General features: G+C 47.2%; 1 protein-coding gene and 1 long non-coding RNA gene across 2 annotated transcripts; one reads left to right on the top strand and one right to left on the bottom strand.

Annotated features, from left to right (window-relative positions):
• Window positions 1-16,757: 16,757 nt before the first annotated feature.
• MT3 (metallothionein 3) lies at window positions 16,758-18,473 on the bottom strand. The gene is made up of 3 exons (XM_057300130.2): window positions 18,224-18,473; window positions 17,909-17,974; window positions 16,758-17,003 (listed from the first exon to the last, which is right to left on the bottom strand). The coding sequence occupies exons 1-3, from the start codon at window positions 18,252-18,254 to the stop codon at window positions 16,894-16,896; spliced, it is 207 nt and encodes a 68-aa protein (XP_057156113.1). The 5' UTR covers window positions 18,255-18,473; the 3' UTR covers window positions 16,758-16,893.
• Window positions 17,981-20,881, top strand: LOC134729361 (uncharacterized). The gene is made up of 3 exons (XR_010110367.1): window positions 17,981-18,174; window positions 18,922-19,010; window positions 19,086-20,881. It is a non-coding gene; the product is annotated as an uncharacterized LOC134729361 (long non-coding RNA).
• The last annotated feature ends 512 nt before the right edge of the window (window positions 20,882-21,393 follow it).

Below are 21,393 nucleotides of genomic sequence, written 5' to 3'. Positions count from 1 at the left end.
ACTCTCCAGTATTCTCGTTGTAGAGAGGAGAAACTGCAGGTCCAGAGAAGTTAACTTGTCCAGGGTCACACAGCCAGTGAGTGGCAGAGCAGGGTGAATGCGACCAGGCCCCAGCAGATGCTAACGGCCCTCTAACATAGAGACACCAAGGAGGAAGAGTAAGGAGAAGAAGCCACAAGCTTGGTCCTCAGGAAGCTCAGGGGCTGGGGGAACAGAGAGGAGGAGACCCCATCCAGCCTGGGAGGAGGTGGGCCATTGCCTTGGGCCTGAGGGTCAGAAGGTGTTTGCCAGGCAGGGAGGGGGAAGGATTTGTGTTCTAGCCTGGGGAGGGAGGAACTAGCGGGAACACTGGAATCGCCCTGAGACATTTGGAAGGGAAAAACCCCACAAGAATATTCTTCCCCTGTGGAGGCTGAGGGGAAGAGCCCAGGTGGCGTCCACATTCCTGTCCGGAGAGGCACATCCTGCCTCCCTGCCTGCGCGTGTCTGGCGCTGTGTAAGGGCCTTAGATCGTCAACCTTGGAAGGCCCAAAGTGTGTCATGCTAGGAGTCAGGAAGTGGTTACTGGAAGCTTCCTGGCAGGCTTAGGGAATGCCGATTGCCACAGTGGAAGTTTAGTGAGGTGGTGGGCGGGGGAGGACAGGCTGTCCTTGCAGCCCTTACTGTAAGTTCCTGTGGAAATGTCTTTCTAGCTCAGCCGAATCGTCACTTCCTCTGGGGACCCTGTCCTGACCCCCATGACCGTGGCTGCCTGTGGAAGGTGCTGGTAAACATCCTGTTCTTTCCCCTCCTGGCGCTTTCCGTGCCTGTGGTATGTATAAACTGCGGGGACTCTTGGATTGGTGTCTCTGCCCCTCCTCACCAACCCCTGACCACTGGAAATGCCAAGGGCAGTCATTGTCTGCCTCTGGAATTGTGTCTTCAGCTTCCAGCACCGGGCCAAGTTTGCAGTAGACGCTTAATAAATATTTGTCAAATGAATTCATGGGGGTAATGGCCTGGACTGTTCTTCCCTTCCCAGCCCCCACCTTGTATGAAGGCCGACTACAAAATGAAAGTAAACACCTCTTGACCACCCTGGAACCTGCGTGCTCACTCAAGTAAAAACACCGCACAGAGCAGGGGGGCGAGCTCTCAGATGGACTAAATTTCAGTGGTCACTCGGCCACTCACTTGCTCAGTGACCTTGGGGCAATTACATGCCTGGACTCTTCTGATCCCTGGTTTACTCATCTGTCAAATGACTGGGTTGTACTAGAATTTATATCCAAACATCCTCTGATTTTAGAGCCAAGATCTTTTGAAATCTCATGATGTCTGGCAGCTCTGTGGATTGAGAGCTCTCTGGGCAGTGGACCAATTTTGTTGTTGTTATTTATGTATGCACAGTATTATATACCAAATCCCTGGTTGCTAATAACTCAGATGGTCACCTATCCACTCAAGGCAAACAATCCAACTCTGTGAAGAAACAGAAGGGCTTATTTTGCCCTCAAAAGCATTGGTTCTAGCCCTAAAGCATTGGTTCTAGCCCTGGGTTTGTGCCAGCCATGTTGGCGGTAAAACTTGCTTGTGGGCCTGAGCTGTCTCTTTTGAATCACTTTGACTCTGAGGGGAGAGAAGGATAGTGACTCAGGGAAGGTGGAGCAGGCCACAGGCCTAGTCTGTTCATCTCCATGCCCCCAGAAGCTTCACTGTGCTTGGGACAGAGGTGAAGAGGGAGGACCCACGTGCACGTTTGCATCCCTGACTTGGCAGAGGATAAGGGAGTGAAACCAAGCGACATTAGGTAAGGAAAAACATCCCCCTGAATATCTGTTGTGAGTTATCAATGTGAAGTGATGACGTGACCCTGGGCTGCATTAAGAGAGGTATGCCATGTAGAATGAGAGAGGTTATGTTTTTCATTCTCCTTTTAGCTGCAGGGGTGGATATATATAGATCTGCTGCCCAGCCATCCACTTGTCCTTCCCCTGTGATGATATCCTTGGTTTCCTTTGAAGAACTACCCCTCCTTATTACCAGTCCATATGGTTTTGATGGCGTATGTCCCATCTGTGAGCTCCTAGGCCATTCCACCTACCTAGTCACAGTAATTGGCTCTGATTGGGCCACACAGCCACGAACCAAAGAAAATCAGTGATACTTTTGCTGGGAATGCTGGGAGAATGGCAGATAGTCTTTCCATCTGGACTTGAACCTGAGAGAATGTGAAGCTGAGTGAGTTTCTAAAGCTTTTTGGCTCTGTGAGAAGAGCCCAAAAATAAAATAATCACAAAGGAAATGGAGCCTGACAATATCTTGGAACACCTGGATCCAGCCATGCCTGAAGCCATTATGAGCCAATCATTTCCTTTTTTGCTTAAATTATTCCAGATAGAGTCCTAACTGGCATAGTTGGGCAGAACCCCCCTCTGCCCTGAAGGCTGTGTTCATTGTTGGGCTCCCATTGTCCAGAAGACAGCTGATCACAGGGGTCCTAAGGCCCAAAACCCTCTCATGTGAGCATCAGCTGAGAGAGTTAGGCAGGTTCAATCTGGAAGGGAACAGTTACCTTCAAATATTTGGCAATGGTTGCCCCAGTTATCTGTAGCTATGCAACCAATTACCCACAATTTAGGAGCTTAAAACAACGACCATCTTATTGTCTTTCCTGGATTCATGGGTCAGGAGTTGGAGCAGCGCTCACTTGGACGATTCTTTTGTTTTATTAGCTGAGGTCACTTGGTGCTGTTCGGCTGGTGGATGGGCTGGTCTGGAGAATCTAAGATGGCTTCAGTCACACATCTGGCACTTTGGCAGGGATGGCTGGAGGCTGGGCTCAGCTGGAACTGTTGACCAGAGCTCTACATGTGGCTTCTTCAGCATGGTGGCCTCAGGGCAATTAGGGTCAGGTCATACAGTTGAGAGTTTCAAGAGATGGGAGTGGTAGCTGCAAGTCTCTTAAGCCCTGGACCCTGAAACTAGCACAGGTCGCTTGCACCATATTCTATTGGTCAAGCAGTGACAGAACCTGCCCAGATTCAAGAGGAGGGGAACAAGACCCCCTGTCTTGAAGGGAGGAGTCAACGAATTTCAAGCATGTCTAATCTGCCATAGTAGTCATGGGGAATAATATTGAGCACCTGCTGTAATTCAAGATTTGTGCTAAGAACACTATGAGTTTATCTTAAAGCCTAACATAGCCCTACAAGGCAGGTGCTGTTATCTCCATTTTACAGATGATTCACTGAAGAGTTATGGGACCTGTTCAGGATAACGCAGCTTGTAAGTGGCAGAGCTGGGATTTGAACTCATACCTACATGTTTATACCATGCTGAAAAGAGGAAATTAGGCTTGCTTTCTGTGGTCCTAAGGGCAGAATCAGGATAATCGCAGGGGGTGGGGTAAGGTTACAGGAATAAAGGTTGTGTTCTAGGTAGCAGGGTCTTTCCCCTCCTCTCCTCTCCTTCCCTCCCCTCCCATCGCCTTTCTTTTCTTTTCTTTTTTTAAAGACAGGGTCTCAGCTCTGTTGCCAGGCTGGAGTGCAGTGGTGCGATCATGGCTCACTGCAGCCTTGACCTCCTGGGCTTAAGAGATCCTCCCACTTCAGCCCTCCTGAGTAGCAGGGACTAAGGGACTATAGGTGTGTGCCACCACACTTGGCTAATTTTTTGTATTTTTTTTGGTCGAGATGGGGTCTCACTATATTGCCCAGGCTGGCCTCGAGCTCCTGGACTGAAGCAACTCTCCCACTTCAGCCTTCCAAAGTGTTGGAATTACAGGTGTGAGCCACTGCACCCAGCCAGAAAGGCCTTTCTTGGCAATTAGAGCTGATTTTGAGTGGAAGGGACTCCTTAGGAGATAGTTCCCTGTTACCACAGCAGAGGACAGCAGATGCCAGCATTAAATAGGGGGATAGGAAGAGGTTAGTTTCCTTCTTCCCCAGGAGATTCTGTGACTCAGTGGCTCCCATCACAGGTACCATCTATCTGCTCTTAGTTCTTCCTCCTTCAGTGGACACTGCCTTCATTTTGGAGGTGTATTAGTTATCTTGCTGCATTACAAATTACTTAGCAGCTTAAGACAACATACATGAACTATCTCATAGTTTCTGTGGGCAGGAATCAGACAGGCTTAGCTAGGCCCTGTGGCTCAGGATGTCTCCTGGATAGCAATCAAGGTGACAGCCAGGGCTGCAGTCAGCTCAAGTGTCAGCAGGGACAGGATCTGCTTCCAAGCTCCCTCATGTGGTTGTGGACAGAATTTGGTTCCTTGTGGGCTATGGTACTGCGGCTTCCTTCCTTGTCGCATGGGTCCCTCCACAGAGCATCTCACCGCAGAACAGCGAGCCAGTGAGAGGGCCAAAGAGTGGGAACAAGGGTGGGAGCAAGAAAGAAGTCATGGTGTTTTATTTTTTTTAAATTTTATTTATTTATTTATTTATTTGAGATGGAGTTTTGCTCTTGTTGCCCAGGCTGGAGTGCAATGGCACAATCTAGGCTCACCGCAGCCTCCGCCTCCCAGGTTGAAGCAATTCTCCTGCCTTAGCCTCCCAAGTAACTGGGATTTCAGGTGTGCGCCACCACGCCCAGCTAATTTTGTACTGTCATGGTCTTTTATTCATTCATTCTTAGTGAAAGATGATACTAACTTTATTCAAGAGGCATCCAAGGCATGGAATCTCAATCACATGGCCTCCAAATAGTGATATGATAGCGGCCATATGGGGCGGGGATGAAGAGGAAATTTTTCATTTTAAAACATCAGGAAAATTAGGCCGGGCGCAGTGGCTCACACCTGTAATCCCAGCACTCTGGGAGGCTGAGGCGGAAAGATCACTTGAGGTCAGGAGTTTGAGACCAGCCTGAGCAACACAGTGAAACCCCCGTCTCCACAAAAGATTTTTAGAAGTTGCTCGAACCCAGGAGGTTGAGGCTGCAGTAAGTTGTGATTGTGTCACTGTTCTCCAGCCTGGGCAGGGAGAACAAGACTCCAGCTCTATTTTTAAAAAATTAAAATAAATAAATAGGCCAGGTGCAGTGGCTCATGCCTCAATCCCAGCACTTTGGGAGGCCAAGGCGGGTGGATCACCTGAGGTCAGGTGTTGGAGACCAGCCTGGCCAACATGTTGAAACCCCATCTCTACTAAAATTAGAAAAATTAGCTGAACGTGGTGGTGGTGCCTGTAATCCTAGATTCTCAGGAGGCTGAGGCAGGAGAATCACTTGAACCCAGGAGGCGGAGGCAAGAGAATCGTTTGAACCCAGGAAGCGGAGGTGCAGTGAGCCGAGATCGCGCCACTGCACTCCAGCCTGGGTGACAGAGCGAGACTCTGCCTCAAAAATAAATAAATAAACATCAGAAAAATCATACCATTGACAACCTATAGTCAACCTAGATGGAGGTTTTCATTCTACAAGATTGTTTCCATATAGTAGAAATCCTCTTTGTGAACCTTCACTTCTCTCAGTACTCTCCATTGTTCCATAAAATAGATATTTCTCCCTTTCCAAATTATTTGGAAAACAACTTCCTCCCTTCTTTTTTTCTTCCAATATTTGAATTAAGAAGTCATCATCTTTTGTAACCTAATCACGGAAGTGATCTCCCATCCCTGTTTCAGTATTCTATTCTTTAGAAGCAAGTCACTAGGTCCAGGCTGTGCTCAAAGGGAGGAGATTACACCAGGGCACGAATACCAGAGTCTGGCATCACTGGGACCATCCTCAAAGCCTGGCTACCACTGGGCAAAGGCGCTGGTATGTATGTGACTTCAGGCTCTTTGCATGTGCTGTTTGCTTTGTCTTGGATGCTCTCCCTAACCCTCTGTCTCCTTCATCTGGTGGGTCTCAGTTTAAAGGCAATTTGCTCAGGAAAGCCTTCCTGGAACCCTAAATAGGCCAAATCCCTCGGATACCAGCAAGCACATCCCTTCTTTGTAGCACTTATTGCAATTACAGTTGCTAGTAAGAAAGAAGCTAACACTTTTCTTTTTATTTATTTTTAATAGAGATAGGGCCTTGCTATGTTGCCCAGGCTGGTCTTGAACTCCTGGCCACAAGCAATGCTCTTTCCTCGGCCTCCCAAAGCACTGGGCTTACAGGTGTGACTCACCACACCCAAACTGCTAACACTTTTCTATATCACACATCCCATGCCAGCTGTTCAATTCTTTGTATATGTGAACTCAATCCTTTCGACGGCCCTATAAGATGGGGACTGTTATTATCCACATTTGACAGAGGGAGAAACCGAGGCTCAGAGAGGTTAAGTAACACTGCCAGTCACTCACTAGGAAAGGGTCACACCAGGCGTTGGAGCTCCAGAGCCTGAGAGCTTGGCCTTCTGTCCCTTAGCCTCTCCCTGCAGCCGGTGCTGTGTGTGGCTTTTTGTTTAATCCTTCTCCCCAGGAGGCTGTGGGCTGTGCCTGCTGCATTCACCGTCGCAGCTCTGGCACCTGGCACTGCGCCCGGCTCATGGTGGGTGCTTAATAATGCAGAGGAATGGAGAGAATCGGATCCTGCCAGGAGCTGGAAGGAGGCTCTGTGAAGGGCGAGGCCTGCCTTGTGGAGAGCCAGCTTGGAAAACCTGCATTCAGAGAGAAGCTAAATTCCTGCTGCATCATCCCTTCCTCACCCATCTGGCCTCAACTTTCCTTCTCTGTCTTACCTGTCCCCAAGCCCTGTGCTTCTGCTGTTGGGTCAGACCCTGCCATGCCACACCCTTCTCCAAACACACACTGCATGTTTTTGCTCCTCTTCTACCATCCCCCAAATGCCCCCTCCTCCAAGGAGTCTTTACTGAGCCCCCAACCTAATGGCATCTCTCCCTTCTTTTTTTTTTTTTTTTTTTTTTCTTCTGAGACAGGGTCTCACTCTATCACCCAGGCTGGAGTGCAGTGACTCTGTCACAGTTTACTGTGGCGTCAAGCTCCCAGACTCAAGCAATCCTCCTGCCTCAGCCTCCCGGGTAGCTGGACCACAGGCATACCCTAGCATGCTCAGCTAATTTTGAATATTTTTTCGTAGAGACAGAGGTCTTACTATGTTGCTCAGGCTGGTCTCAAAGTCCTGGCGTCAAATGATCCTCCTGCTTTGGCCACCCAAAGTGCCAGGATTACAGGCATGAGCCACTGCACCTGACCATCTCTCCCTTCTTAAAGCCCCCAGAGATTTTGGGTTTCACCTCCCCTCCCTCCCTGAGCCACAGTCTTCCCATCTATCAAATGAGCACAGCCTACATGCCTTGGCCTGGACTTTTCTTCCAGCTCTAAAGCATCCAGGATTCCACTCAGGTTGTTCTTGCAACGGTCTTATCCTCCCCATCAGTCTGTGAGCTCCCCGAAAGGCAGAGACTGTTTCTTTTCATGTATCCCCAGTGACCAGCAGAGGGCATGGTGACTTTTGGGCATCCATAAATATTTTTGTGATGAAACGGTGTGGAGGGCTGGGTTGAGATGCAGACTCAGTGGATATGTACGTCTCCTGTGCGTGCCCAATCCCATGCAAAGTCAGAAAAGGTCATTCGTTAAAAGGCTGAATGGCAGAAGTTAAAGAAGAACCCAACCAGGAAAAGAACAAAGTTGGAGGACTCACACTATCCAATTCCAAAAGTTACAATAAGCCACAGTAATCAGGGCTGTGTGGTATTGGTACAAGGACAGGCATAGATCGATGGAACAGAATCGAAAGTCTAAAAGGAAATCACATGTATGGTCAATTGAATTTTGACAAAGATCTCCAAACGATTCAATAGAGAAAGGGTAGATGTTTAAACTAATGATACTGAGACAACTGAATATCCACATGCAAAAAAAAAAAAAGAAATTAGATTTTTACCTCACATTATACATGAAAATTAACTCAAAATGGATCATAGACTTAAATTTAAGTGCTAAAACTATAGAACATAGAACACCTAGAAGAAAGCATACGAGAAATCTTTATGCCCTTAGGTTAAACAAAGAGGTCTTAGATATGATACCATAATCACAATTTATCAAGAAAAAAATTGATGAATTGGACTTTCTTAAAATTAAAAAGTTTTGTGCTTCAAAGACATCATTAATAAAATCAGAAGACAGTCCCAGAAGACTGGGAGAAAACATTTACAAAGCATATATCTGATTAAGGACTGGTATCCAGAATATATAAAGAACTCTTATAACTCAATAATACAAACAATGGAATTTTAAAAAGGGCAAGGCCTGTAATCCAAACACTTTGGGAGGTTGAGGTGGGTGGATCACTTGAGGTCGGGAGTTCGAGACCAGCCTGGCCAACAGGGCAAAACCCCGTCTTTACTAAAAATACAAAAATTAGCCAGGTGTGGTGGTACACGCCTGTAATCCTAGCTATTCAGGAGGCTGAGGCAAGAGAATCGCTTGAACCCGGGAGGCAGAGGGTGCAGTGAGCCAAGATCGTGGCACTGCACTCAAGCCTGAGGAACAGCAAGACTCTGTCTCAAATAATAATAATAATAATAATAATAATAAAATAAAAATAAAAAATAAAAATAAACTGGCAAAAATGCATACTCAAAATAATTGAAAGCAGGGACTCAAACAGATATTTGTATAACAATATTCATAGCAGCATTACACATGGTAGCCAAAAAATGGAAACAGCCTGAATGTCCATTGATGAATGAATGGATAAACAAAATATGGTATAGACATGCAATGGAAAATTTATTCAGCCTTAAGAGAGAATGAAATTTTAACATATCTTACAACATAGATGAACCTTAAAAATGTTATGATGGCTGGGTGCGGTGGCTCACACCTGTAATCCCAGCACTTTGGGGGGCCGAGGTGGGCAGATCACGAGGTCAGGAGTTCAAGACCAACCTGGCCAATATGGTGAAACCCTGTCTCTACTAAAAATACAAAAATTAGCCAGGCGTGGTGACGCACACCTGTAGTCCCAGCTACTCGGGAGGCTGAGGCAGGAGAATTGCTTGAACCCGGGAGGCGGAGGTTGCAGTGAGCCAAGATCATGCCATTGCACTCCAGCCTGGGCAACAGAGGGAGACTCCATCTCAAAAAAAAAAAATTATGCTAAATGAAATAAGCCAGACACAAAAGGACAAACACTGTATGATCCCAGCTTATATGAAGAAAGTAGCATAGTCAAATCCACAAAGACAGACAGTAAAATGGTGGCCCCAGGGCTGGGCGGTGGGGGATGGGGGGGGTGGCATGGAGTTAGTATTTTATGGATAGAGTTTCAGTTTGGCAAGATGGAAAAGTTCTGGAGTTGGATGATGGTGACGGTTCACAACAATGTAAATGTACTTAAAGCCACTGCACTGTACACTTAAAAATGGTACATTTTATGTTGTGTATATTTTACCACAATAAAAGAGGAAAAAATGGGCAAAATCTTCTAATAGACATGTCACCAAAGAAAATACATGAATGGCTAATAAGCACATGAAAAGATGCTTAACATCATGAGTCACTAGGGAAATGCAAATTAAAACCACAATGAGGCCGGGCGTGGTTGCTCACGCCTGTAATCCCAGCACTTTGGGAGGCCAAGGTGGGCAGATCACAAGGTTAAGAGATCGAGACCATCCCGGCAAAACTAAAACAAAACAAAAATTAGCTGGGCGTGGTGGCACACGCCTGTAATCCCAGCTACTTGGGAGGCTCAGGCAGGAGAATCACTTGAACCTGGGAGGCGGCGGTTGCAGTGAGCCAAGGTCGTGCCACTGCACTCCAGCCTGGCGACAGAATGAGACCCTGACTCAAAAAAAAAAAAAAACCAAAAAAAACAAAAAAACCCCACCACAGTGAGATACTACTTTATACCTGCTAGAATGGCTATCATAAAAAAGATAGATAACAAAAAGTGTTGGTGAGAATGTGCAGAAATTGAAATGCTTATGCATTGCTGGTGGAAATGTTAAGTGGTTTAACCACTTTGGTACCATATGACCCAGTAATTCTACTCCTAGATATCAACCCAAGAGAAATAAAAATATATGGCAAAGCAGAGCACAGTGGCATGCACCTGTAGTCCCAGCTACTCAGAAGGCTGAAGTAGGAAGATCAATTGAACCCAGGAGTTCAAGGCCAGCCTTGGCAACATAGCAAGACCCCCATCTCTAAAATATACATATATGTATATATCCACACAAAGACTCATGCACAAATGTTTACAGCCATTTATAAACATAGCTATCATCCAAAATAGCAAAAAATGACAGCAACTCAAAAGTCCATCAATTGGTGAATGGATAAACAAAATACAATATCTAAACACTACTCAGTAATGTAAAGGAAGAACAAATTAGTAGACATACAACAAAGTGGAATGAATCTCAAAAATATTATGTTAAGTGAAAGAAGCCAAATGCAAAAGACTACATATTGTATGATTCCATTTATATAAAATGTCTAGAAAAGGCAAACCTATAGAAACAGAAGGCAAGTCAGTGGTTGCCTAGGGGTGGGGTAGGAGCAGGGATTAACTACAAATAGGCACAAGGGAACTTTTGGATGATGGAAATGTTCTAAAACTGGACTGTGGAGTTGGTTTCACCACTCTAAAAATTTGCTAGTATCATTGGATTGTACCCTTACAATGGGTGAATTTTATGACATGTAAACTGTACATTGATAAGGGTGTTAAAAAATGAAAGAATACCACAAGGAGGCCAGAGACTTTGAAAACTTTCTGAAAAATGAAAAGCAGATGGAAGACAATCAGTGACCAAAATATATAAAGAGCTTCTACAAATGAATAAGAAAATGACAAATAACTGAATGTAGGAAGAACAAAGAACGTGAAACAGCAGTGCACAGAAAATGACAACTAATAAACCAGTGGGAAAATGCTGAACCTCACTGCTAAAAGAAAAGATGCAATTTAGAACCTAGGATGTCATTTTTCACCCACCAGGTCGACAAAATGTAAGGTTAATACCTAGGTCTGATGGAGGGATAAAGCACTGAAAATTCTCAGACACTGCAGGTGGAATGCAAATTGGAACAGCCTCAGTGGAGGGCTGTCTGGCAGGATATGTGAAAAGTAATAAGGGCTATTTCCTGTGCTCCAGTGATTACACATCTCAGCTTATAACTCAGAGAAACTCACTGGCACAGGTGCACAGTCTGCATATTGAAAAAAGTGGAAGCCACCTAAATGTCCATCCATGAGTCTGTAAGACAGTTGCAAAATGAACTATGATATAACCATTCCATGATGTTTTCTGTAGCAGTTATTAGATCTTTATCTCTTAACATGGAAAAATTGTCAAGACATTTTCTTTTTCTTTCTCTCTCTCTTTTTTTTTTTTTTTTTTTTTGAGACAGGGTTGTGCTATGTTGCCCAAGCTGGAGTGCAGTGGCATGATCATAGCTCACTGCTCCTTCAAACTCCCAGGCTCAAGTGTTCCTCTCACTTCAGCCTCCCAAGTAGCTAGGACTACAGGTGTGTGCCACCATGCCTGGCTCATTTTCTATTTTTTTGGAAAGACGGGGTCCCACTTCTCACTATGTTGCCCAGGCTGGTCTTGAACTCCTAGGCTCAGGTGGTTCTCCCACCTTGTCTTCTCAAAGTGCTGGGGTTATAGGCGTGAGCCACCATGCCTGGCCAAGACATATTGTTGAGTGAAAAAAAGGTAAGTGGTACTATTCACTTGCATACTTAAAAATTAGTCAAACAGAAGTGAAACATTAATACGTGTAAAGCTAAAGATTCTCCCCCTTGATTCTCCTGGAAAATCCCATTCCCTTTCTATACATTTGTATTCATATATACACAAATGTGGAGTTTTTATTTCTCTTTTTACATAATTGGCGTTATACTATATGTATTGTTTAGCATTATATGATACACTCTGTTCTACGGCTTCTTCTTTTTTTTTTTTTCTTTCACTTAATGGTAAGTTGTGGAGGTGTTTCCACTGCATTATCCAAGCGTTACCTCATTCTTTCTATTAGATGTTCATTATGATCTTTTTTTTTTTTTTTTGAGACAGGCTCTTCCCCAGTCTGGAGTACAGTGGGGTGTTCTTGGCTCACTGAAACCTCTACCTCCTGGGTTTAAGCAATTCTCCTGCCTCAGCCACGTGAGTAGTTGGGATTACAGGCATGTACCACCACCTGGCTAATTTTTGTATTTTTAGTAGAGGTGGGGATTCGCCATATTGGTCAGGTTGGTCTCAAACTCCTGGCCTCACGTCATCTGCTTGCCTCGGCCTCCCAAAGTGCTGGGATTACAGGCGCGAGCCACCGCACCTGGCCCATTATGATCATTTTTAAAAACTACTTCTCTACTAAAGGGTATTTAGCTTGTTTTGAGACTTCTGCTGATACAGATGATAATACAGTCCTGGGTGAAGGTATATACTTGTTAAATTTCAGTAACTACTGTTAAGTAGGTATATCCCCAAAGCGGCTGTACCTATTTACACTCCAGCAGAGGATGGAGGTATGTAACCAGTCCCCCACCCCTCACTATTAATAAAAAATAACAACCTTTTATGATTTTGCCAAGTGAATGACAAAATGTTATTTTAGTTTCTATTTCCTTGATAGAATGAAGTAAAACATTGATTCTATTTCGTTTCATTTGTTCTTTAGCCTTTGGAGTTTATTTTTCCATGAATTCCTTAGTTATATCCTTTGCCTAATTTGTTTTTTTCTTTTTTTGAGATGGAGTCTCGCTCTGTGGCCCAGGCTGGAGTGCAATGGCGCGATCTTGGTTCACAGTAACTTCCGCCTCCTGGGTTCAAGTGATTCTCCTGTCTCAGCTTCCCAAGTAGCTGGGATTACAGGCACCCGCCACCACACCTGGTTAATTTTTGTATTTTTGGTAGAGACGGGGCTTTGCCATGTTGGCTCAAACTCCTGACCTCAGGTGATCCATCCACCTTGGCCTCCCAAAGTGCTGGGATTACAGGCGTGAGCCACTGCACCCGGCCTTTTGCCTAATTTTTAAATTGTCGTCTGTTTCTTATCTATTAATAGAAACTATTTATATATTGTAGATAATGATCTTTTGTCAAACGTGTGTGTGTATGTGTACAAAAGATCAATATGTACGTAGACAGTAGTACCCCTTATCCACAGGGGATACTTTCAAGATCCCCAGTGGGTGCCAAAGCTGTGGATGGTACCGAACCCTATATATACTATGTTTTTTCCTATGTGTACATATGTATGATAAAGTTTAATTTATACATTAGGCACAATAAGCGATGAACAAATAATAGAACAATTATAACAACATACTGTAATAAAAGTTCTTTGAATGTGATCTCCCTCTCTCATCTCATAACATCTTATTGTGTGTAATATTTTTGGACTGCAGTTGATTGTAGGTAACTGGAAAGTGAAACTGTGGATAAGCGGGGACTACTATATACACACACTATATGAGTCAGCTCAGGCTGCTATAACAAAATACTGTAGACTGGACAGCTTAAACAACAGATTTATATTTTCACAGTTCTGGAGGCTGGAAGTCCACGATCAAGGTGCCAGCATGGTCAGTTTCTTGTCCTGGCTCATAGGCTGCCCCCATCTTGCCATCTTCACAAAGAAGAGGTGTACTCACGTGACCTCTTCTTTGTGCACAAGAGGAGAGAGTGAGCAAGTGAACTCTTGGTGACTCCTCTACAAGGACACTAACCCTATAGTTGGAGGGCCCAACCCCTGTAACTTCATTTAACCTAAATTACCTCATTATAAACCCTGTCTCCAAATACAGTCACATTGGGGCTTTTGGCTTCATCATGAATTTTATTGAGGGGACACAATTAAATCCACAGCACACAGTATATTAATAGAAACTATTGTCCTTCGTCATTTAGCTTTGTTTGTTGTTTAAAATTGTAAAATACGATGACATAAAATTTGCCATCTTAAAGATTTTTAAGTGTGCAGTTCAGTAATGACAAGTATATTCAGATTGTCTGTGACCCATCTCCAGAACCCTTTTCATCTTGCAAAACTGAAACTCTATACTAATTAAACAACTCTCAATTCCCACCTTGTATTAGTTTGTTTTCACACTGCTATAAAGATACTATCTGAGACTGGGTAATTTGTAAAGAAAAAAGATTTAATTGACTCACAGTTCCGCATGGCTGGGTAGGCCTCAGGAAACTTACAATCATGGTAGAAGGCAAAGGGGAGGCAAGCACCTTCTTCACAGGGTGGCAGGAGAGAGAGAGAACAGAGGGGGAACTGCCGAACTCTTCCAAAACCATCAGCTATCATGAGAACAGCATGAGGGAGACCATCCCCATGATCCAATCACTTCCCACCAGGTCCCTCCCCTGATTACAATATGAGATGAGATTTGGGTGGGGACACAGAGCCAAACCATATCATCCCTCCCTCCAGCCCCTGGCAACATCCATCCTACACTTACAACTGTCTCTGTGTAGATAGACTATAACGGCTCTAGGTGTCTCATACGCATGGAATCACACAGAATTTGTCTTTGGGTGATGGGCTTGTTTCACTCAGCATAATGTCCTCAAGATTCATTCATGTTGTAGCATATGTCAAATTTCCTTGCTTTTTAAGGTTGAATAATATTCCTTTGTATGTATATAACACACTTTGTTTATCTGTTCATCTGTCAATGGACACTTGGGTTGCTTCCCCTTTTTGGTGATTATAAATAATCCTATGAACATGTGTATAAGAATACCACTTCAAGACTCTGCTTCCAATTCTTTGCCGTATACCTGGAAGTGGAATTGCTGGATCATATGGAATTCTATTTTTAACTTTGGGAACTATAGTTTTCCACAGCACTGCACCATTTTACATTCCTACCAGCAAGGAACAAGGGTTCCAATGTCTCTACATTCTGGCCAACACTTTTTATTTTGTTTTTCCGATACTAGCCATCTTAGTGTATATGAGGTGATTTTGCTTCTTTTTTTATGCTTTTTGTAACACGAGGCAAGCCAGAAGCAAGAAAACAATGCGTGCTTAAGTTTAGGGGGCTACCCTATAGTTAGACAGCCTGTGTTCAAATCCTGGCTATACCATACCACTCTAGCTGTGTGTCCTCATGCAAATTTCCCCAACCCCTACTGCCCCATCTGTAAAATGAAGTTAAAAATCATACTAATAGCCTTGGCAACCTAGCAAAACCCAGCCTCTACCAAAAAAAAAAAAAAAAATTAGCTGGGAGTGGTGGGATGCACCTATAGTCCCAGCTACTCGGGAGGCTGAGGTGGGAGGATTGTTTGAGCCCTGGAGGTCCACACTGCCCTGATGGCACCACTGCACTCCAGCCTGAGAAAAAGAAAAAAAGCCTGCCTCTAATCCCAGCACTTTGGGAGGCCAAGGCAGGTGGATCACTTGAGCTGAAGAGTTCGAGACCAGCCTGGGCAACATGGTGAAACCCCATCTCTACAAAAAGTAGCCAGACATGTAAATTGTTCCAACACCTTTCACTGAGTAGTGTGTACTTTCCCACTGGTTTGATCATCTCTTACTTCCAGCAACACAGAGGTTTGTTTTTGAACTGTCTTCAGTCCAACTGATCTCTTCCTGACCCTCCACCATTTTCCAGAGCTTTGGGAACGAGTGGAGCTACCAGGTTGGAGCGAGCTCCCTTTGTTGTTCCTTTTCAAAGCTGGCTTGACTTTCCTTGCATTCTCCTTTTCTAAACTCAGCCTGTTAGGCCATATATGTATGTATGTATGTATGTATGTATATATATATATATATATATATCCTGGTGAGCTTTTGAATTAACTGTCAGCGAAAAACTAACTTGGAGGAAAAGTGATGTGTTCACAGCATTGTATCCTCTTATTGGGAAACTTTTGTTTCCCAGAATTCATTTCTCCCTTCTTAGCTCACCTAGGTAAACCTGAGTGTTCTCTTTCACCAAGGACTGGATCACAACCACTGTGGATAAAAGCTCTTATTACCCTACTTCCTCTTGAAGACAGGAGGGGCTGGAGACAAACTGCCAAATGAGAAGATGCGAAAGGGAACTGAACAACGTGCTTTGGGGAAACAGGCTATTCAGGGTGGTGACCTTGGGAATGCAGCTGACAGTCAGCCAAGACAAGCCCCTGGGCCTCCTGGACTCTCCTCTAATAACTCTGAAAACAGGCAGCTTTGCAGGAGCAACTAGAAAATCCCCAAATTCACAGGCCCTACAGGCTAGGGGCTGGCCTTAACTCCCCCTAACTCTATCCTACAGATGAGGAAGGTGAGGTTAGGAGGTTGGAGAGGGACAAACCTAGATGAGCCTGGTCTCTCCTGTTTCCCAGACTTGAACTTGACTTAGCAGGAGGGTGGGGTGCCATCTGAAGGTGGGGGAGAATGCACTCTGTCCCCTGGGCTCCACCCCAGCCCCAAACAGACCAGTGGCCAAGTCTCAGTGTTTCTTTTTCTTTTTTTTTTTTTTGAGACAGAGTCCTGCTCTGTCGCCCAGGCTAGTGTGCAGTGCCGTGACCTCAGCTCACTGCAACCTCCACCTCCTGGGTTCAAGCAATTCTCCTGCCTCAACCTCCCGAGTAGCTGGGATTACAGGCACATGCCATCATGCCCGGCTAATTTTTTTATTTGTAGTAGAGACGGGGTTTCACCATGTTGGCCAGGCTGGTCTTGAACTCCTGACCTCAGGTGATCCACCTGCCTCGGCCTCCCAAAGTGCTGGGACTACAGGCGTGAGCCACTGCACCCAGCCAGGGTTTCACTCTTAACTGTGTGGCTCCCTTGGAATAGGCTCCCCCACTGCTCCACATCCTTCCCCCCTTTAAGAAGAGACCAGTCCTTGGCTCATGCTGTTCATGGGATTTATTGTCATTCCCCCAAGGTCAGCAGGGGAAGGGGACACCAGCCACACCTCACCACAGGCATAGGTGGCACTGAGCCACCTGGCACTATCTCCACGTGCTCCACACGGAGGGGTGCCTTCTCACTGGCAGCAGCTGCACTTCTCTGCCTCTGCCTCAGCCGCCTCTCCGCCTTTGCACACACAGTCCTTGGCACACTTCTCACACTCCGCAGGGCAGCAGGAGCAGCAGCCTGCAGATAAAATGGAAGATGACCAGTCTCTGATGCACACTCCCCCAATTCATCCCCATCAAAGGGGAGGGAAGGGTGCTGGGTGGGGAGTCATCCTGGTTCATTCAGCCAGGGCTGGTCGCAGCCCCCTTCTTAGTCTCACACCTGCTTTGACTCAGCATCTATGTCGCGGCAGTGGCATCCTGCACCACCATAGGAGTGAGGTACCCAGGAAATAGACCAGAGCCCCTTGGGTGGATGCCAGGAAGTCCTGGGGGCTGGTGGGCTTAAGCCCAGGTTAGGTGGGTACTAGGCCTTAAGGAGAAAGCATCACAGGGTAAACGACCTTGAAAGGGGCCTCAAAGGATAAACTTGGGAGGGGCAGATATGGTGCAGATGTAAGGGGCCCAGGAAAGCCGTGGGGAGGCGGTGGGGACCTGTGCCTGGTTTTATACCTAGGGAAGAAGGGAGCCTTCCTCCCACCTCTTACTCCCTATGCATATTACACTGCCGTGAGCTGGGGAGATTTTGAGATCAAACTGAGAGGATCCGTAAGGCCCGAGAGAGGCCAACGGACCGGAACTCCAGAGCTGAGCCCCAGCCTCACTAATGGCTTCCCCAGGTTTTGGGGAGTTTTTGAGGGGTGGGGCGGGAAAGGTTGGACCAGTGTGGCAGTCCTCAATCCCAGCTGCCATTGGAGTCTTCTGGGGATTTACAAAAACCTCTCGTCCCACGCCTAGGCCATCAATTCCTGGGTGTGGGGCAGGGGCATCTGCATTTTAATGTCTGCCCGGGTGGTTCTATTCCAGCAAGAGTCAGAAACCACGGGATCGGGGCCTGGCTGTCTCTCCACATCCTGCGTGGTGAGACACCGACTCCGCAGAGCAGAGGGGGCGGCGGCAGAGGGGAGGGGTCCCCGCACTCACTCTTCTTGCAGGAGGTGCATTTGCATCCCTCGCACTTGCAGGAGTCCGCGCAGGTGCAGGAGCCACCTAGAGAGGGCGACGCCACAGGAAGGGTTAATGTGGACGAACTCGGGTCCCCACGCCTGTCACGAGGAGATGGGGTGCCAAGTCTCCCTGTTCTCCGCGACACAGGCATGCCCGCCCTTCACGAGGTGAAGAATAGGGAATCAGGAGCCCTTCCCCCAAGTGTCCTTGAGCGAAGGCGCAGGGCGTGGGTTTCTTTGCAGGTACAAGGGCGCGCAGTGCCGCAGGATGGGAGCGGGGGCGGGGGCTCACCAGAAGGGCAGGGGCAGGTCTCAGGGTCCATGTCGAGGCGAGCAGCAGCTGGAGGCGGTGAACGGGCTTCTCCAAGCAACTGGACGCGCGGCTTGGCTAGTGGCAGCAGGTGGCGATGCTTTTATAGCCTCGGGCGGGGGCGCGCATGCCAAGCCCGCTGGGCGCCCGCCCCTGCGCACCGCGCCCGCTCTTTCCGTTTGTGCGCTTGGGCCCCGGCGCACGCACTGCATCTGTCGCCCGCCCCGCATCTGTCGCCCGCCCCTGCCGTGTGTGTGCACTGCCGGGGCCCGCTCGCCCACGCCCGCGCGTGCGCCCCCACTCCCACCCCGCATCCTCGTGCACGACCCATTCGCCGCCGCTATGCGCGCACTGCCAGCCCACTCCCCGCGTGGGTCCCGCAGGGGACGTGCTCGCCGCAGCAGCCGCCACTGCGTGGAAGCGCGCACGTACCATCTCCGAAAGTGGAGAAAAAGGCGCTTTGCGTATTTCCCAGCTCTTCCCGGCCTCTCTTCCCCTTCATTCTAGAATTCTCCAGGACGCCAGATCTGTTCAGACGGGTTGCTGAGCTGGGGGCAGAAAGAACCTGCTCACGTTGAGCCCAACACTGACTCTTGCGCCCTTGCGAGGGGCGTGTTCCATTTCCCCGCTGTCCTGCCTGGCATCTTCAGATCCTTGACTCCTAACCCTCCATTATACAGATAAGAAAAAGTGAGGCCAGAGAAGCAGAAATGTGCCTGGGTCCCCGAATAAGCCTGAGGCCGAGCCAGGCCTAGAACTCAGAACTCAGGTATCTAGAGGGATTGTCAGTGGGGGGCATGTTAAACTCGAGGCAGGTCGGTGAGATTTTTCTATTTATAAAAAGGAGGCCGGACGTGGTGGCTCACCCCTGTAATCCCAACACTCTGGGAGGCCGAGGCCGGCGGATCACCTGAGGTCGGGAGTTCGAGACCAGCCTGACCAACATGGAGAAACCCCATCTCTACTAAAGATACAAAATTAGCCACGCATGGTAGCAGGTGCCTGTAATCCCAGCTACTCAGGAGGCTGAGGCAGGAGAATCACCTGACCCTGGGAGGCGGAGGTTGCAGTGAGCCCAGATCGCACCACTGCACTTCAGCCTGGGCAACAAGAGGGAAACTCCATCTCAAAAAAAAAAAAAATTATCTGGATGTGGTGGCATGCACCTGTAGTCCCAGCTACTTGGGAGGCTGAGGCAGGAGGATTGCTTAAGCCCAGGAGGTTGAGGAGGCTGCAGTAAGTAAGCCTTATTGCACTACTGCACTCCAATCTGGGTCACAGAGCAAGACCCTGTCTCAAAAAGAAAAGAGAGCCTAGGTAGAATAAGATTGATCAATGTTTATATGAATATAAGGGATTTGGGTGCAAAATGAAAGGAAAAGAGGTCTAAGCTGCCAAGGAGAATCATTTGTGACTGAGCCGGGTAGCATGAGTGAGAATGAGACCCCGAGAAGTGGAGAGGAGAGAGGTCATTGCTCCTCAAAAACGAGGGCCATTCAGGGGTCTAGATGAAGTTTAGGGGGCAGCAAAGAAGGGACCAGAGCTGGGAGAAGACCTCTGTAAAAAGCATTTTAAAAAATGTTATTGTGAAGTGTGTGAGTGTCACTCTCTCTGCTGTCCCTCTGAGATTTTCTGAAAATCTTCCTTGCTTGCTAATGCTTTCACAGAAGGGGTTGTGTTTCGGGGTACGTGGAGCCGAGCATTAAGATGACTCCCAAGGCCAGTGGCTCACGTCTGTAATCCCTATGCTTTGGGAGGTCAAGGTGAGAATCACTTGAAGCCAGGAGTTTGAGACCAGCCTAGACAGCATAGTAAGACCCCATCTCTACAAAATAAATAAATAAAATAAAAATTTTAAAAATCAGCCAGTAGTGGTGGGGAGCACATGTACCCCTAGCTACTTGGGAGGCCGGGGTGGGAGGATTGCTTGAGCCCAGGAGTTTGAGGCTGCAGTGAGCTATGATAACACCACTGAACTGTGGCCTGGATGACAGAGCAAGACCCTGTACCTCCCCCGCAAAAGAGATGGCCCCCAAATGAAGGCAGGGACAGAGGAGGTGTTTGACAAAGAACTAGTCACACTGGAGTAACCCAATAAGGAAATTCATCCTGAGATGAGAATTTTTAAAGCAAAGCCCGCACTGGGCAGGGCGAGAGCAGCTGCATGCTGTGCTACCACAGGAGAGGGGTAGCCAGGCCAACCAAGGCTAACCAAGGTCCAAAATAGAGCCTTGTATGGAGAGTCAGAGGCTATATTCAAGTGTAGGCCCTCACACGGACAGTGTAGGTTCCAGCCACTGGACAATTGGAATATCAGATCTCAGAGTTCGCCAACTCTAGCATCAGCCAGTCATCTGTTTCTTTGCTTCCATTTTGCCTAAGGGCACTCTGGCCTCTAACTTCTTTGCACTAGGCCCTGAACCTCAGGGTTTCTGTATCTAGGACCTTCACGCTTGGGATGCACTCAACTGAAGCTGCCTCCCCGGCAATCTCCCTCAGGTCTCTCAGATTTCTTTGGGGTTGAGGCTTCAGAGCTGGCATAGCAACCTCCTTCCTGCCCCAAGGGTGGCCAGGATATTGAGGGGTCTGAAAACCACAGCATCTTTCTGATACCCCCTACCCCTCATCCTCCATGTGGCCTTGCGTTCTAAGCCCCCATGAGGAGCATGCCATGCAGGTCTATCGCTCCAGGAGGTCCCTTTCTCCCCTACCTTTATCCTCTCTGACCCCTTGTTAATTCTTACATCTCGAAGTGGCCAGGTGCAGTGGTTCACACCTGTAATCCCAGCACTTTGGGAGGCCGAGGCAAGCGAATCACTTGAGGTCAGGGGTTCGAGACCATCCTGGCCAACATGGTGAAACCTCGTCTCTACTAAAAATTTAAAAAAAATTAGCCAAGCATGGTGGCGGGTGCCTGTAATCCCAGCTACTTGGAGGCTGAGGCAGGAGAATCGCTGGAACCCAGGAGGCGGAGGTTGCAGTGAGCCGAGATCGCACCACTGCACTCCAGCCTGGGCGACTGAGCGAGATTCCATCTCAAAAAACAAACAAACAAACAAAAAACAGCTCAAAGTTATTTTGTCTATGTTTCCGTAGCCTGTGATTCTCCTTCCACAGATAACCATGCAAGTCACTCCTTTCTTTACTTCTAC

Source organism: Pan paniscus, chromosome 18, assembly GCF_029289425.2.
Source record: "Pan paniscus chromosome 18, NHGRI_mPanPan1-v2.0_pri, whole genome shotgun sequence".
Classification (NCBI taxonomy): Eukaryota; Metazoa; Chordata; class Mammalia; order Primates; family Hominidae; genus Pan; species Pan paniscus.
This window is presented reverse-complemented; position numbering and strand designations above follow the sequence as displayed.